Genomic DNA, 17,752 nt, shown 5'->3' on the forward strand with positions numbered 1-17,752 from the left:
GAGTCAGGGGTCAGGAGGTGGTGGGAGAAGGTCACGGGGTAAAGGGTCAGAGGTTAAAGAGAGAGAGAGACATGGTTTAAGGGTTTGACGCAGACGTTACGAGGGGGCAGAAGGGACACGATGACAGGCTGAGCTCTCTCTATATAACCGTCTGTATTATGTCTTCCCTACATTCTGAGGATGCTCTTTGTTCGGCTGGGGGGGTGGCTCCTTCTCGCCTCCCCCCTACTTACTCGCCCCCTACTTACTTGCCCCCTACTTACTTGCCCCCTCCTTGCTTGGAGTATGGGCGATAACACAACCGCAGTGTGGATGATCCTGATTGGTCGATAACATTACGAGGGTGTGCATTATTTTGTTGATAACGCGACACCTCTTTCAACAGTTCAGAGTCAGTGCGCCACAAGTCCGGCATAAAAACAACAGTCAGACACAACGATTACAAGATGTTTCCCTGACAACGCTAAAACAGCATGTGCGAATTGTGAGGAAGAATATTAGAATTCCAGTGGAATAACTCCATCAATAACCAATAACCTTATAGAGGAAAGTACCTCAAATCGAGTCGTCGTTGGCAACTGTGGTATAAGCAGTATAAAACCCTCCAGGAGAACCTGTTTTTGGAAGTACTCTGGTGGCCGTACTCAATCTCCCAGTAAGGGTATACACTGGCGCTGGTTTATTCCCGACGTTGTTCCAAACTGTCCATAGGAGTGTGACCGCTGTGACAGCGCTACGAAGAGTTTGAGGCTAATCCCATCCGCCGGCATTGTCCCTCGTTGCCCCTGCAGAGCACACAGAGTGTTACCCCGACGGCACTGGGCTATCATCACCGCCACAGAGTGAGGCCCAGCCGGGCTCAACACAGAGGAACCCCCCCCCCCCCCCCCCCACAGCACTGTTTCCCCCGCTGACTTCCACACTGGGTGACACCGGCTGGTTAACCCGATAGAGTTGAGCTCATCTTCACAGCTCAATGTAATTGGATGGGAATTGTCAGGTTTGAGTGGGACAGGTGAAACCCAATCGAACATGGCTGTCAACCAACCGCGCTGCTTCCCGGTGTGAGTCTCTGAGCATTGCAGTAACGATAATGACACACTGAATAGGTTTCGGATTTTAAAGCTTTATACAGGATGAGGTTAGCAGTATTTCCCTTTTTGGTCCGTTTCGATACAACTGACAGCATCATCCTTTTAAGAGCCTTAATAATACACTTATCTTTCAGGTAAACATTCATTAGAAGGAGAATGAGAACGACGGTGAAGTTACCGAGGCGGTTTCTGCGAACGCATCGGATTCATTATGCATTCTGCCTCCACAATGTGCACGTTATCTTCCTCCGCTGTTTTTCCAATTATCTTATTGCTCATACAAAACTAAAACCTCTCCATCCTAATCCTCACAGCGTTACCGGGGCAATTTCAAGTCCATAAACCATCATTGTACACAGCTACTGATATCTAAAGTGGCTGAACGTCAGAGGAGACGCTTGCTTCAAAGGAGACAGCAGCGCGAGTTCAGATCCCAGCTGCCACGCGAGGCTCCCAGAGAGAGAAGGAACTCACACAACACATGGCACCGGAGGCGACACATCTGCCAACAGCGATCACCGCTGACGCAGGTCATTGTGTATAATTTCGTTGTGATAGACGACTTACAGGAGACCAGGACGGAAGGTGATTCCACAGATTACACAGAACACCGTTTGACAAAAACGGCTTGGAACGAATTCAACCAATTTCCTTTCAGCCTAGAGATTACGTTTTTCAAACGACATCAGGCAGGGGTGGCAGTACCTCAGGGGGTAGAGCGGGTTGATTGGTAGCCGGAAGGTGGCCAAATTCGATCCCTGAATGTCGAAGTATCCCTGAGCAAGACACCTCACCCTAACTGCTCCCGACGAGCTGGCTGTCACCTTGCGTGGCTGACACCGCCCGCCAGTGAATGAAGGTGTGCATGAATGGTTGAATTTAAAGCAATGCGCTTTGTAAAGCTCAAAGCGGTTTGAGTGGCCGCTGGTTGAAAAAAGCACTTTATAAATGCAGTCCGTTTATCAGCGAGCACAAGCTGTTCAGGAAGTCATGGCTGTAGTTTGCGGGGAGCAGCAGTAGACGTGATGCAAGGCTGTGGTGGGGAGGTGGAGGTATTGTTCTGGTCTGGGTCCAGCGGAACACAGCCTTGGTGAAACAGCAGCTCCTCCAACACTCATTTAAGGTCAAAATGTTTCATAGAAGCCGGTGGTTGGATTTAGAATGGCTTCTGAATGGGGTGTTTTGTGGAGAGATGAAGGCCCTTTGGTCGTGTCGGAACGTTGCTACAAGAAATGATGGTTGTAGTGCTGCATTACTGCTGTCAGTTTGTAGACTCTGATAGACTCTGATGCTGCATCACGTAAACCTCATCCAATAAATTGAGACCGATCTATGATCATCTAGATTAAATAAACAGATTATAAGCTTAGTTAGTTTGATATTGATGTTTTACATTTGTATGGATTAGCCATCATTACACTGAATGAGAACTACATACGATCGAGGATAATGATATCGCTGTCGCCTCATAATATGTAATGACGGAAATTACCTTTCCAATGTTTAGCATAATGAGGAATTATTCTCGCCGGAGGAGAAGAACATCTTTGTGAGTTGTTAAACTAGATGTGTTGTTTGGATAAGAATAGGGGTGTGAGACTGTGGCGATACACTCGTTTCCACAATACTGCGGGAGGCTAAATATTGTGGCTTTCTGGTCTGTGTTGATTGCTGATAATGAAACAACACACACACATGTGCATTGTGCACTCAAACCTATTTACCAACACACACACACACACACACACACACACACACACACACACACACACACACACACACACACACACACACACACACACACACACACACACACACACACACACACACACGCACGGGAGATTAGGATGACATCCTGCCTCTGTTCGCTTCCTGCATCCAAGCCAGGCTTCCCATTATCAGCGGGGGGGGGGGAGGAAGCTAATTAATTAGGAATGTCGAAGAGGTGAGACCGCCTTATTAATTACGGCTTTAAGATGAGAAATAATTGGTGCTTCACAGGAGCTAATTCAAATGCGGGCTCCAAATAAAAAAAGCTTCCAAAATAAAATGTGGTTTTGAAGGGGTCCGTTGAAAGGTGCCGAGGCCGGACATGGAAAAAACCTGGTTGCTAAGGCTTTCCTCTTTGAGGCTAATGGGCCCCAGGGTATCACGGCCCCGCAGCTGATAGGACCGGAGGACAGACATGCAGGCAAGGGCCGACACCAGTACAGCCAGCCCGCGACTGGTAATAGGCTCCGAGAATGGATTTAGAATGGCTTCTAAATTGGGTGATTTTCGGTGCGTGTTTGCGTTCGGTATTGATGCACACTCGTTTCGTGGGAACCAAGTGGGAATGAGGCAGCAGCGTGCGTGGACGCACACCAACAAGTGAGTGCAACCGTGTGTGCTTGTGTGTGTGAGTGCGTGCGTGTGTGTAATTATTTCCCTCCAACCTCAATCACCGACTAGAAACCCGCCAGCCTTCCCAGACTATCCCCGGTCGCGTGCATCGACTATTTATTACGCCCAACGTCTTCCTCGGAACGAGCCTTTACGTCAATAGACGCCGAGCCCTCCCCCCCCCCCCCCCCCCTCCCTTATCCCGACGCAGACAAGGGACACATAAAGAGTTGTACCGTGATATATATTTAAAAAGCCCCGCGGTCTCCTCTAGGCCCTCAACCTTCTCCCCCTTTCATCTGGAACCACCCTCACCCCCCTCTCCCCCTCGTCTCCCTCCTCTCTCCCCTCGACTCCGTCTCATCTTCTCCCGCTCATCATGAAAGCGAGAGGGAGGGGGGAGGAGGAGGGCAAAGCTGGTGACCATGGCAACGGAGTATTTATGCTGCGCCCAGGAGGAGGAGGAGGAGGAGGAGGAGGAGGAGGAGGAAGATCCTATTTCCATCCGGTTAATCAGGCTGTCGTTGAAAGCCTTCCAGTAAGGCCTTCCGTGCCGCGCCACCTCGGCGATGGGGAAATTACACTTGATGAACTCGGCTAGGTCAGCGGAGAAGAAACGAGAGAAAGAAAAAAAAAGGTCCCCCTTGTTTAATTTCCGATTGGACTGAAGGCAGAACGGAGCTGTCGTGCGTCTCAGCGGCGGGAGGGAAGGGTTTAATCCACGCCGTCTGATTGGTCGTCTTCCCTTCCTCTCATCCGTCGGTTCACCCGCGGCTCAGCGGCCCAGAACAATGGGGCTCGATGATGTCTGTCCTTCGTAGCGCGGCGCAGCACGTGTTGCGTCCGTCCGTCCGTCCTCCAGCTGCAGATCCCCCCTCGCGCCGCGGGCCGTCTCCGCCGCCACACATCTGTTTGCCCTCACGCAGACCTCTGACCACAAGGACGTCTTTATGGAGCGAGCCAGAGGGCGGAAAGGCCGGCCGACCCACTGCCCACATCCGAGGTATTTAGGAACATTCCCCGGCACTGACTCAGGCTGCACTTCCGTGGGCCTTGTGGGTTTTGGACATGCTCGCTGTACATGCTGTGTCTGTGCCGGATCAACGCATTCTAGTTTCCTAGGGTCCGTCGTTTTCCTGGAGTCTGTAGGACACCCAGTCGAAGTCCCCCTGTCACGCTCTGATCTTTTCCATTGCGAGAGAGTTGTGCCTCATAAGTGTGCTGTGAAACAATCAACTCTATTTCTGTCCGAAATACACACGCAGGAATTTGACAACTGTCGCCATTTTTACAAAACTGACCGACGTAGGAGGCAAATCCCGTCTTTTCAACATTTCTTTCACGGAAATGGAGCCTATGTCACAGACTGCGATGGTATCACAGGACGTGTACGAAGCAGTACTCTCTGATATTAGAAAACAGCTGATCGTCCCCAGTTAACTCCCCGACCGAGGATGTGTGGGCGGGGCATGTTGCTGGAGGTCGTCAAGGCAACACCTGGGCACGTTAGGTGTAAAACGAGCACTCGAGCGCTAGGTATCCTGCTCTGCCTTTGAAAAAACAAAGCTCAGACGCGCCGACGTGTGTGTGTGTGTGTGTGTGTGTGTGTGTGTGTGTGTGTGTGTGTGTGTGTGTGTGTGTGTGTGTGTGTGTGTGTGTGTGTGTGTGTGTGTGTGTGTGTGAATACACACACTGTAACGCAAGTGTTGTACACTTCTTTGTTGTTTGGAAAACCGTTCTGCTGTTGGTGTTATGGCGCACAACACGTCAGGTTCTCTGTGGGGCGAGGCGGGGAGTTGGAGCCTCGACAGCGGGCAGCGAAGCTCCGGCGGGAGACAAACGCGGCCAACAATCCCTTTCTCCTCCATGTCGTGGTCCAGTCTACTTCAGATTGATGGAAGTGGAAGAACCAGTGACGTCGAAGAACCAGTGACGTCGGAGAACCCGACGCAGTCGTTTGAGAATCGTAATATCGTCTGGAGGCGCACACAGCTTTTGGCCGTGATATATATATATTATATGATATAGATAACTATGTATAATATGATATTATTTAAATATAGAGCTCAAGGACTTCCGCCGGATCAACCGGAGTGTTTTAGAATATTTACAGAACACGGCCAAAAGCTGTGTGCGCCTCGCCATTGTGATACATCCACTGTAAACGAGCTGCCCAGGGCCACACCCCCACCCTCCACCATGACCAGCCTTTAAAAACGGCACGTTTGTGGAAAGCTCATCGTGGGACTGTCTCGTAGTGGCAGTAATTCTACACTTAGGCTGAATTTCTTGAACGTCCTCAAGTACTGTATTAGGGGCCCATTAACACCTATATAAAAGCATCCATAAAGTAGCATGCCATGGGACCTTTAAATGGCTAATTGATTAGAAAACCCTTGTGCAATTATGTTAGCAAAGCTGAAGCTGAACTCAAAAGAAAAGTGTGAGTTCTCATGGAAAAGATGAAATTGTCAGAGTGACCCCAAACCTTTTGAACGGGAGTGTATACATATCATGATATTGTGATCAGCCAGAACTCCTTAATGAGTGATGACTACATGTTTACTGAGGAGAGAGGCTCCAAGTCCCAACGACACAAATGTGATTATATTGTGGCGACTAGTGTGTTGGCGTGGCACTGTGGAACATCGGATGAATTTCCATGCAGTGCAGACAAAGCTCATGGGGTTGCTGCGTCACGTAACCAATGTTTTGCAGTGGTCACTTCAACCCAGACTCAACTTACCCTGTCTGGGAGACACTGTTTATTTCCCCGCCGAAGCACAGGGGCATGGTACCAATCTTGTGTTATCATACAAGAGAATACCTCAGACTGTAACAAAATAGAAATACAGAACAGAATGCGCCATGAATTCAATGCGCATGAAGAACGGTTTGCGAGCATTGAAGCATGCCTCAAGATTCTATTTACTTATTTTTTATCTTGAATATGGCTTATGGAATACAATATTCATAATCTCGGTCTTTCCATCAAAGGCCTTGATGGTCTTATTCTCCTTTTTTATTTTTTATTCTCTTTTCTCCCCTCCCCTCTTCTCCTCCTCTCTTCCCCTCACCTCCCCTCTCCCTCCTCCCCCTTCATCTCCTCTCTCCTCCAACTCTCTTCCCCTCTCCTCCTCCTACCTCCTCCTCCTCTCTTCTCCTCCCCCTTCTCTAATCCCCCTCCCACCGTCACCTCCCCTCAGTCCTCCTTGTTCTCTCCCCTCCCTCCCCCCTTCCCCCTCCTCTCATACCTCCTCCTCCCCCATCTCTCCCCGTTCTCTCCTCTCTCCCCTCCTCTCTTCCCCTCTCCCCCCCCGCCTTCTCTCCTATCCCTCCTCCTCCCTCCTCCTCCCCCCCCCCCCTCTTCTCTCCCCCACCAATAGACGGCTGTGATTGAGGGACATCAAATCACCAACTGGCCTGGGTAGCCCCGCCCATTCTTTCGTCGCATTAAGTCCGCCCTGCACAAGGGTCTGGAGAAGAGCAATACATTTCTTTCGGCTCCCGATACGTTTTTGCGGGAGCCAATCCCCGGGCTGGCCTTTCCCCTTGGCACGCTATTGGCTGGTTTAACACAATGAAGACAGGGAAGCGACGGCAAGCAGCCAATCGCGTACAGAGTCAGTTGAACTAGGCCCCGTTGATCACGCCTCTTGTCACGAAGAGAATGACAGCAGCCTCCCCAGACCAACGTGCAATCTACGATCGGCTTGGTCTGGTAATAGCCAGGCTAATCACCAACAACATGCTACAGACAACCCGGTAGCCCCTCCAAAGACATCCCCTGACAGCTCCGATAGCGAATCAGAGCGCAGCACATCGTGTCTCAGTACTACGCAATACTACACAATACCATGAATAGCAGTTTTTCAATTCGCGAATTTGTGATGCCTTTATGTCAAACATGAAAAATAGAAGACGATTTTTTTTGACATGACCTAATTGTTCGGTTGAATTAGATGGGTCTCTTCCCTCATTCGTTCTGTCAGCCAACTTGCCTAATTAAAAGATGTGAGAATGCTAAGATGGAAATAAACCCAGGCACTTACTATCTACAAGGCACACACGCCCATACACACACACACACACACACACACACAAACACAGATGCACATATTAAAACACACACACACAAACGTACACATAATAAACACACACACACACAACACACGCACTCGTGCGCACACACACACACACACACACACACACACACACACACACACACACACACACACACACACACACACACACACACACACACACACACACACACACACACACACACACACACACAAACACAGATGCACATATTAAAACACACACACACAAACGTACACATAATAAACACACACACAACACACGCACTCGCGCGCACACACACACACACACACACACACACACACACACACACACACACACAAATAAACACATACACACACGCACCCTCACACAAACTTCCACTACTACATTTAAGTGAGTAATTAGGTCTCATTCCACAACCCTGCTGTGAAGATTAGTAATTTCTCAGAATGCACAAGGGATTGATTTGAATACATATTTTTCACAGTATTTCCTTCATGTCCGGGCTCGTCAAAACATCCCTCACATGGAAGTCTTGTTCGGTGGCTGTTTGTTCCTCCTGGAAGCGAGGGCTGGCCACAGCTCCTCCCCGGCCTCGCTTCATCTTTACGCTTTCAGGCTTCGACTACGACAGCTGTCTCAGCCTATAACCATGTGGGAGGATGATGTGGCCACTAGCATACGCCTCCGCAGCAGAGAAGCATGACTGGGAGACCTAATTCATCAGTTGACCAGGTTAATGGACACGGGGGCGTGTTCCACATTGAAATAATCGGGCGGGTGATTAAACTGTGATTTAATGTGCCGCTGGACACTGATTCGGAGTGAGCGGGTCAGACCTTTCAGTTTCCCCTGATTCCCGACGGCCGCAAGATCAACTCGAACAAACTGCAGGATCGCATTTCAAAGCAGAGCCAGGCACCGCACGAATACCAGGTAGAGTTTTACATTTATAGTGTCTGAACAAAAAGGCACGCTTCGGTCTACATCGCTGACTCCAGCACAGCCCCCCCACCCCCCCCCCCCCTCTATCCCCCCCCCCCCAAAGCCCCCCCACCATCTCCACCCCGTCTCCCTCCCTCCTCCTCCTCCTCCTCCTCCTCCTCATCACTCAGAACAGCTCTGGTTGTTCCTGGCTGCTCATGTATGGCGACGCAGCCGGATGAAGACATATTGGTTCATCAATCACATCTCGCCCTCTTCCTCTTCCTCTTCCTGTTCCTCTTCCTCTGCTTCTGCCTTCCACACCAGTCGGAGGCTGTCAGAGGGCCAAGCCCAATCACACCGTGTGTGCGTGTGCATTTGTGCATGTGCATATGTGAGTGTCTGTGTGTGTGTGTGCGCGCGCGCGTGCGTGCGTGCGTGCGTGCGTGTGTGTGTGCGTGTGTGTGTGTGTGTGTGTGTGTGTGTGTGTGTGTGTGTGTGTGTGTATTTGTGTGTGTGTGTATCCACGTGCGTATGTCTATTAAAGTATCCGCTTGTGTCTAAGAAAGCGAAGACGACAAAAACCTATTCAAGCAAACTGCTGATACCTGTCCTCTCTCCCTCCCCCCCCCCGCACACACACACCACACACACACACACACACACACACCACACACACACACACACACGTCTCCAACCACCCACCTGCTAGCCGGTCTGCTGAATGACAGCCTGTTGACAGTATCTTAATGCAACCGAAAGAGCGCCAGAAGTGGGTTCTGTTCCTCAAATGAACACTACGTCTCCCTAAGTGTCGAGTCAATGCATCAAATGGGAAGAAGAAGAGGGAAAAAATAGACACTCTCGGGGAAAGTGAAAGGCAGAGAGGAGAGAGAGGCGGGCGTGTCACTTTTGCACGCCATCATGAGGCTGTGTATCAGAATCTGTTTGTGTGTTCATTGTGTGTTTCTCAGGCAGACGGGCCATGACAACGATGTCAGTGTAAAGAGGTTCCATCCTCCCCCTCCGTGACTCCTGTATCGGTGTGCATCGAGTGTGTATGTGAGAGAATGCCTTGTTGTGTGTGTGTTAGTGTGTGTGTCTACTTGTATGTGCGTGTGTATGTGTGTGTTCTGTGTATGTGTGCATTTGTGTCCGTGTGTGTATTTAAATGCATCTATGTACGCCTGTGTCTGTCTGTCTGTCTGTCTGTCTGTCTGTCTGTCTGTCTGTCTGTCTGTCTGTCTGTCTGTCTGTCTGTCTGTCTGTCTGTCTGTCTGTCTGTCTGTCTGTCTGTCTGTCTGTCTGTCTGTCTGTCTGTCTGTGTGTGTGTGTGTGTTTTTATTAGATTGTGCATATATTTCTATGTGTGCATGCACGTGTGCGTCAACTCTGAACCCCCTCCTCCTCCATCTCTGTACCCCCAGCCTCCAGCCCCCAGCCTCCAGCCTGGCCCATCATTGGTACCCAGTGGGGGGGGGGCGGTCAGCCCAGACCCAAAGCCCAACCCGTCACGGCGGCACAACTTACTCATTTTTCTGGAGAGTCAGAAGCAGCTGTTCACCTTCTACTTCAATCAGGAGCCTCAGTGCCGCCGGGTGGCCCTGGGGACAGACACACGGGACACATATGAGATGAGCGGGATTAGTTCTGGGGGACAGGAGCAGGCGGCCGTTTGGTATTCTGCGCGTGAGCGAGGCTACACCGCACTGGGGTTGTTTCTGCTTTGTTGTGTTGTTTGTTTGTTTGTTTGTTTTTGGGGGGGGGGGGGGGGGGGGGGGGGGGGCACCACGGGGTAGGCGATGCTGATCAGATTTGGGTTCCTGTATCCCAGACGGATTACGGATCGGATTTGGACTGCGTTTGAGTAAGGTTTACGGTAAACGTGAGATTTTTCTTGATGACATTTTTATTTATTTATTTGGCCGTTTCTCTTATTTTTCAAATAGTTGAGTGTGTTTCTATCACGCTATTGTTAAGAAGTTCTGCTCCATAACTTTTAATGCCCTTTATAGAACAAAATCTTTCCACGTAGACGATCTATGATTAAACATCTTTGGCGACACTGTGAACACATTCTTGGCCCTAATGAATAAGCATCAATTCACAACCCCCAAAATGGAGCCCTGGTCTGGGAGAGAATCGCGGTGGGAAAATCTCCGGACGTCCAGCGATTCATGCCCTAAGCCCCGCCGTAAAACAGGCTTCGGTTAGATAAACAGCACATGAACACGCCATATTTATTTCAACATCTAATATAGTGTTGTAATTAGAGCTCTTCTGTGGGCCGGCTGATACTCAGGCGATCGCGGGGAACGACCGGACGCTCTGTGTTTGCTTCTCCGAGCAGGCCAGCAGAGGAAACCATCCAGCGCCGTAAATCTCCGCACTATTACAACAAAGCGTTCTAATACATCACCGGCGTCTTAAGAGCCCCGTGACTGGCGTGTGGATCAGACTCTACAGCGAGCCAAAGAGGACGAGCAAGACTGCCGACTCCCTTTAACGAACAGTCGGGAGACTCTCGCCAGGGCTAGCACCTTAAAACAAGTGCCGAGCGGATTAGTGGAGCCCGTCTCCTGTGTCTCACATTAATCCTACGGAGGGGAAGACACAGAGGTCTCTGAGCCGCTGTCTTAAGGCATTGTCTGTGTGTGTGTGTGTGTGTGTGTGTGTGTGTGTGTGTGTGTGTGTGTGTGTGTGTGTGTGTGTGTGTGTGTGTGTGTGTGTGTGTGTGTGTGTGTGTGTGTGTGTGTGTGTTGTCTCTGAGACACACCGGGCCGCTCTTCTCCTCTCACGTCACATCTGCCTATTGAACTCCTGACGCACACGCTGCTGCACGCACACGCGCCAGCACGGCAGGCACGCACTCACACACAAGTGCGTGCACGCAGACACACACACACGCACGTGCGTGCGTGTGTGTGCAGACACGCACATGCATGCACAGATGCGCACACACACACACACACACACACTCACACACACGTGTTTGAAACACACACAAACGCAGTCACACAGACACACGGACACAGACATGCATGCATGTACAGACACCAATAAACACACACACACACACACACGCACAAACACACACATGCACACGCACACACACACACACACACACACACACACACACACACACACACACACACACACACACACACACACACACAAGTCGAGGTTTGTCACACCTAACCATTGTCAGGGTACGTCTCTGTGCATCCATTGTTTACCGTAAACATGCACACTCATGCAGCCGACTCATGCATACCCAGTCAGGCGCACACACAGACACACACAAACACTTGAGCATCAACATCCAGCTCACATATTCCATCTCGACGGGGGGGGGGGGCTCGACGGGGGGGGGGCGCCCCAGCCTGAGAGCACTAAACTCTGGGTTAAGGCGCCGGTCGCCCCCCGTGGAGACGCATCACAGCGGATCGACAGAGGGGGGCCGGCTCACACCACTTAATGGCCCCAGGCAACGCGGTTGCACAAGTCGTGTCAACATAAACTTCCTTGTCATGCGAGCGAGAGACGCTGGCCAGCGGGTCGAGAGGACGGCTGGACGTCCGTGTGTCCAGGAACCGGCTGCAGCTGGTTCTAATGCGTCTCCTTCACGCTTTTATTATAATGTCTTAAGACTAACTCCCAAATAAAAACGTCTTGTAGATTATTATTATCGAGCATGAATTATTTGACTTTCAACTAAGCACGTCTTTGCATTTATTAGGCCAAGAAATACGTATTTCTCAATGACGGGATCGAACAATAGAACTTTGAACAAACTAGGTTTATTAAGTCTTTCTACATCGTCTTTTAAGTCTGTGTGTCTGGCAGGTTTTCATCCGCGAGAGCCAGAGAAAGTCAGATTTCAAACCTTTCATTCTTAGTCATAGTATTTATTTTTTTGTCTCTGCTTCCTGAGATGCAAAACACATGTTTGAATTGTACAGCCTCCCCGATCTGAAATGTGCTGAATCAAGCACTTTGATTAACTGTAAGAAAGGCATGGAAACCAGAAAATCCTCTTATATCTATATAATAGTGTTATAAATATATATGCTGGGCTGCACGTTGCATTGTTGTACATTCCCAATGTGAGGAGTCATTGATTGGAAGTACACCTTCCATTGCACACATTCTGATCACGGTTACCATGGAAACGTAATTAGTCTCGATGAAGGTGTGAACGCGGTGTGTGTGTTCACCCCGCGACGCTCCACGGGCTCTCGCCGCTATTCACCTGGAAATGAAGCGAGCCGATTGGTCCCCAGTCCCGTCCAATCAGCAGACGGGGCACCGTGGTCCCGTGGCGCTTCTGCCCGGCAGACGCTCGGTCGTCGTGGGTAGCGCCGATTGAATTTCCTGTGGGAAGAAAACGAAAAAAACAAAAAATACACGACGTTAATGAACAGCACGAAGTTGTAGCAGATGTGCGTCCGCGTTATTAATTCATCCGCTCGGCCGGTCGTGACGAGAAGCGTCCCAGCGGTGCGTGTGGGCGGCTTTAGCTTAATAACGGGGTTCACAGTCAGAGCGAGCGGCCCAAGCACGCCCCCCCCCCCCCCCCCCCCCCCCCCCCTCACGATGCTTCAATCTGCTGCGTTTTGTTCTTTTTAATGACATACAATTATCCACCCGTCAACGAAACAAAACGCCGGCCCTGCTGTCACTTTGTCATCATCCCCCGCCCTGATTCTTTCACATTGGCTGCGTTCTATTTATAGACGGCGGCCGGGCCAATGTGGTTCTGTCACCGGAGCCGGCGAGCCGCGGAGACCACGCCACGTAACGACAAACATCAGCGGGGAAGGTCTCCCCGGAGAACGACCCCACGGCCCCCGTGACACGGACGATAAGGGCTAGCCCAGGAGATAGAGCGGCTTGGCTGGTAACCCGGAAGGTTGCTGGTTCGATCCCCGGCTACTCCTAGCGGAGCACTGCTCCCGACGAGCTGGCTGACGCACTGCGTGGTTGACTCCGCCATCGCCCATCGGTGTGTGAAGGTGTGCATTAAACATTAACCGCTTTGGATAAAAGCGTGTAACTGTAACGTGTGCATATTTGATGCGGCCTAAGGTCCAGCACTCCTACTGTGCTTTAGCTGAACATCTGGGGGGAGGAGGAAACCAACAGCTGGGCTAGGCCCTGTTTCGCAATGGAGACACAAACACACACATGCATTCAAATAAACACACACGCAAAAACACACACGCACACACACACACACACACACACAAATACACACAGATACAAAGTAGAGCTTTTTAGGCATTTTTCCAGGTGTATTCCTACAATGGCCGGTCACCCCTTCATGTTGGTTTGAAACCTTAACAGACCCTCCGTGACTTTTGATAATTAATATAAAGTCTGATTTGCAAGACTGCATTTTAACCATTTTTTGGTTCCTGTGGGGGTAGCGATAGAACAGCGAGACGCACGGCCCCGGCTGGCCAACGCTACCCGGTCCGAGGGATTATAGACACAGCTCCCAGCATGCTTCACTCTCTCATTTTCATTTTCCCTGAGCGGTATGTTCCGAACAGGGTGTTAACCAAAAATGGCCACTAGCTGTGGCTTCTCACAAGCTCTGATGTGGTGCCAGTCACTCTGATGTAGTGCTGCACCCCCCCCCCCCCCCTCTCCCACGCACGCACACACAACCCCCCAGTGCCCCCCCACCCCCAACCTTTCTTCCAAACCCAAAACCAGCGTGTCTTAAGTCTTAAGAGGCAGTCTACGTTCTGGAAAAGTACCACACCACTTCAGGCTGTGACAAAAACTTCAATCTCTCTCACTCACTCCCTCCCTCCCTCACTCCCACTCTCTATCCCTATCTCTTTCTCTCACTGTCACACACACGCGTGCATATACACGCACGCAAACACACACAGCAAAAGCTGTTAAAAAATAATTCAACCCTACTGAGGGACATGCTACCATGGTGACAACATCTCACCCCCTCGGTACCATCCCCGTCACTATGGAAACCATCTCTGAGCATGAAATGTCGGGGCGTTTGTGAGTTGCAAGTTCACGAAAACATCACAAATCGAATGTTTCCTTGTAATTAACCTGGAAGGAGGCTCGTGCTTTCTAGACAATAACAAGGAAACACTTCAGGCCAATAAGTGGGTCGTGCTGTCGAGTTTGTGGTTGTTAATAACTTCTTCCCATCCAAACCAAACATTTCTCAGTTTTCTATGTCTTACTGGAACTCCATCAAGAGTCGGATTAAATTCCCATGACTACATTTACCAGGGTTAGGGTTACCACACACACACACACACACACACACACACACACACACACACACACACACACACACACACACACACACACACACACACACACACACACACACACACACACACACACACACACACACACTCACACACGTGCAGACACACACACACACACACACACACACACACACACACACACACATTTGCAGACAGACACACACACACACACGTGCAGACACAGATTCACACCCACAAACACACACACACACACACACACACAGACACACACACACACACACACACACACGCACACACAACAGGGTCAGATACACATTCTCCCACACCCACACTCACACACAATCAATCTCTTGCACACACACACACACACACACACACACACACACACACACACACACACACACACACACACACACACACACACACACACACACACACACACACACACACACACACACACACACACACACACCACTCCCAGCATCCAGGCAATCTCCTTTGAAGGCCTTTACAGACGCTCCCACCAGCCATGACTCAGTAAGCCTAAGAGCTGAGTGTGGCTGTTTAATAAGGCTGGGTTCATAAGGCAGGGGCCCCCCAGCTGTGGCCCCCAGCTGGGGCCCGCTGGCCCTGTGTTCTGGCTCACACACAGAAAGACATTCTGGAGAGCGTCACTCAGACTTCCCGTCTGATAAGAGCGGCAGAGGTAACGGGCTTAGAGGAGCCTCCCACCTCCCCCGGTGGAGAGACGCAGACACTGGGGAGGGAACGGGACTCGCAGACAGACACACACACCCCCCCACGCAGGCGCACACACACAGACGGGGTCTCAGAGACACACACACACACACACACACACACACACACACACACACACACACACACACACACACACACACACACACACACACACACACACACACACACACACACACACAGGTTCTCAAAGAAGCATACGGCACACGCACACACACACACACACACACACACACACACACACACACACACACACACACACACACACACACACCCTGTTCGCTCTGCTCTGCTTTCGTTAAGTCTCGACAGTGTTGGGAAAAAAGAGGACGTTGTGGTGCTGAGCAAACAGAAGAAGAAGAAGAAGAAGAAGAAGAGGAAGAAGAAGAAAAGTAAGAAGAAGAAGAAGAAGAAGAAGAAGAAGAAGAAGAAGAAGAAGAAGAAAAAGAAGAATGAAGGAGGAGGAGGAGGAGGCGGAGGAGGAGGCGGAGATGATGAAGAGGCCACGGAGCCACCAGGGACCTGAGAGCCGGCTGGTGATGAGCTACACAGTACCCCACTACTGTCAGATGTAAAGCAGCCTCGACAAAGGGGGTCAGTGACGTAGCGGCGAGAGAGGGTGGAGGCCGGCTCGGTGCACACAGTGAGGTCGGCAGTTTACGGGTGGAGCGATGGCCGCCGACGCCGCGCCTTCTGCGGTCTTTGGGTCCAGCTCTCCCGGGGGGGGGGGGGGGGGGGGCTGGGGCGCGCTACTTCAAAGCGGCGCCCGTGAATGACCATTTGTTAGCGAGGACGCACGCCAGCGTAACAACACGGGGTCACGGGCGTACCGTCAGCGAGCGGTCTCGGTTTACTCAGGAGCCCCAGGAGCCATTAAAACAAAATAAGAAGTCAAAGTGGCTCCCCAAGAGCCGGCGCCTGATTTATGTGTTCAATAAAGGGGGGGAGCGTAAACAAAGGATCTTAATAAAAGACCGGCGTGGGCCGCCGCCGCGACCGGCTCGCGGCGGCGTTCAGAGTATACACAAGGAGCGCTTGTGCCGATTATATTACCTCCATAAAGCCAAGGCCGACGTAGCCGGGAGCCGCCACGCGAAAACTGGACTACTGTCTGTTTTTATGGGCGTGACCGAAGTGAAATACGGCGGCAAATATACGGCGGCGGTCTCCCTGCCATCGACATCAATTAGACGGCTTGTTAAGGAAAACACACAACCCTGCTCTGCGCCGAGATGGTCGCCCCGGTTACGAAAACAAGAAGAGTCCAGTGGGAGCCGGTGTTGTTGTTTAGTTTTTGTAAGAGCTCCTCTTACATTACATCCTGCGGCCACACATGAGGGGGGTTCGTATAGGTTTAAACCGCATCAAGCGGCAGAAGCAGGCAATGCTTGGAGTATATCTCTGTTGAGTCCCATGGGCTCACAAACCAACGTTAACCAGTTCCCCCCGGCCGTCACGGGATCCGCGAGAACATCGCATCAGCTGCTGGGAGGACGACCACACAAGGAAGCACCACTCTGGCTGTATCTAAGTCAATTCAGGGATTCGTCTGTCTTCGTTCACTCCACCGCTACACTCACTGGTCCACTCCCAGCACCCCCAGTCTCCCTATCCCAGCAGGCACCCATGCCCCCAACACCCCCCCCCCCCCCCTCCCATCCCTTGAATACATCAACATGCATTGGTTGAGTTTGGATTCACATCTTAGGTCTGACAGCAGACGAGCTCAGACCCGGGTGAACGGGGCGTTTTCACTTTCATTCGCTTCACATTTGTATCGACCAATCACGCCGCTGGATGCGGCGCTCTGTAAGCTCGTCATTGGCTAATCAACAGGGAACGCACAGTCCAATCAACACCATGTCAGACCCATGGACATATTGTAGAATATGTCCGGTCAGGCCGGCCGACGGTCAAACTCCCCTTCTGAATCCCCCTGCTGTCTCCGCACAGAGGTTCTGTTAACGCACAGCAGGAGGGCTGCAGCTGAGAAGAACCAGGATGCTAGGAACCGTTCCATGCGCAGAACCCGAGATCACACACAGGGCCTATGCCCCCCCAACATGTTCCGTGACAGGCAGCTGGAAGTGGCTTTTTGTGGCCCCTTAGTGTGAGCACTGGCGTCAGATAAGGACTCAAGGACACAAGGACGCAGGAGAAAGTCACTTTGACAGCAGCTCTGGTCCGCTCCTCAGAAACATGGCTGATTAAATATGAAGAACAAAGCCTTTGGCGACTCGT

General features: G+C 51.1%; 1 protein-coding gene across 1 annotated transcript in view; it reads right to left on the reverse strand.

Moving 5' to 3' along the window:
- LOC130371738 (disintegrin and metalloproteinase domain-containing protein 12-like) overlaps positions 1-17,752 on the reverse strand; it is a 73,415-nt gene that overhangs the window by 22,471 nt on the left and 33,192 nt on the right. Inside the window, exons 2-3 of the mRNA XM_056577598.1 lie at positions 12,736-12,857; positions 10,014-10,087 (exon numbers count right to left, since the gene is read on the reverse strand). Coding sequence (XP_056433573.1) covers positions 10,014-10,087; positions 12,736-12,857 — 196 coding nt within the window. The remainder of the gene's footprint in view (positions 1-10,013; positions 10,088-12,735; positions 12,858-17,752) is intronic.

This window comes from Gadus chalcogrammus, chromosome 18 (genome assembly GCF_026213295.1).
Source record: "Gadus chalcogrammus isolate NIFS_2021 chromosome 18, NIFS_Gcha_1.0, whole genome shotgun sequence".
In the NCBI taxonomy this organism is placed as follows: domain Eukaryota; kingdom Metazoa; phylum Chordata; class Actinopteri; order Gadiformes; family Gadidae; genus Gadus; species Gadus chalcogrammus.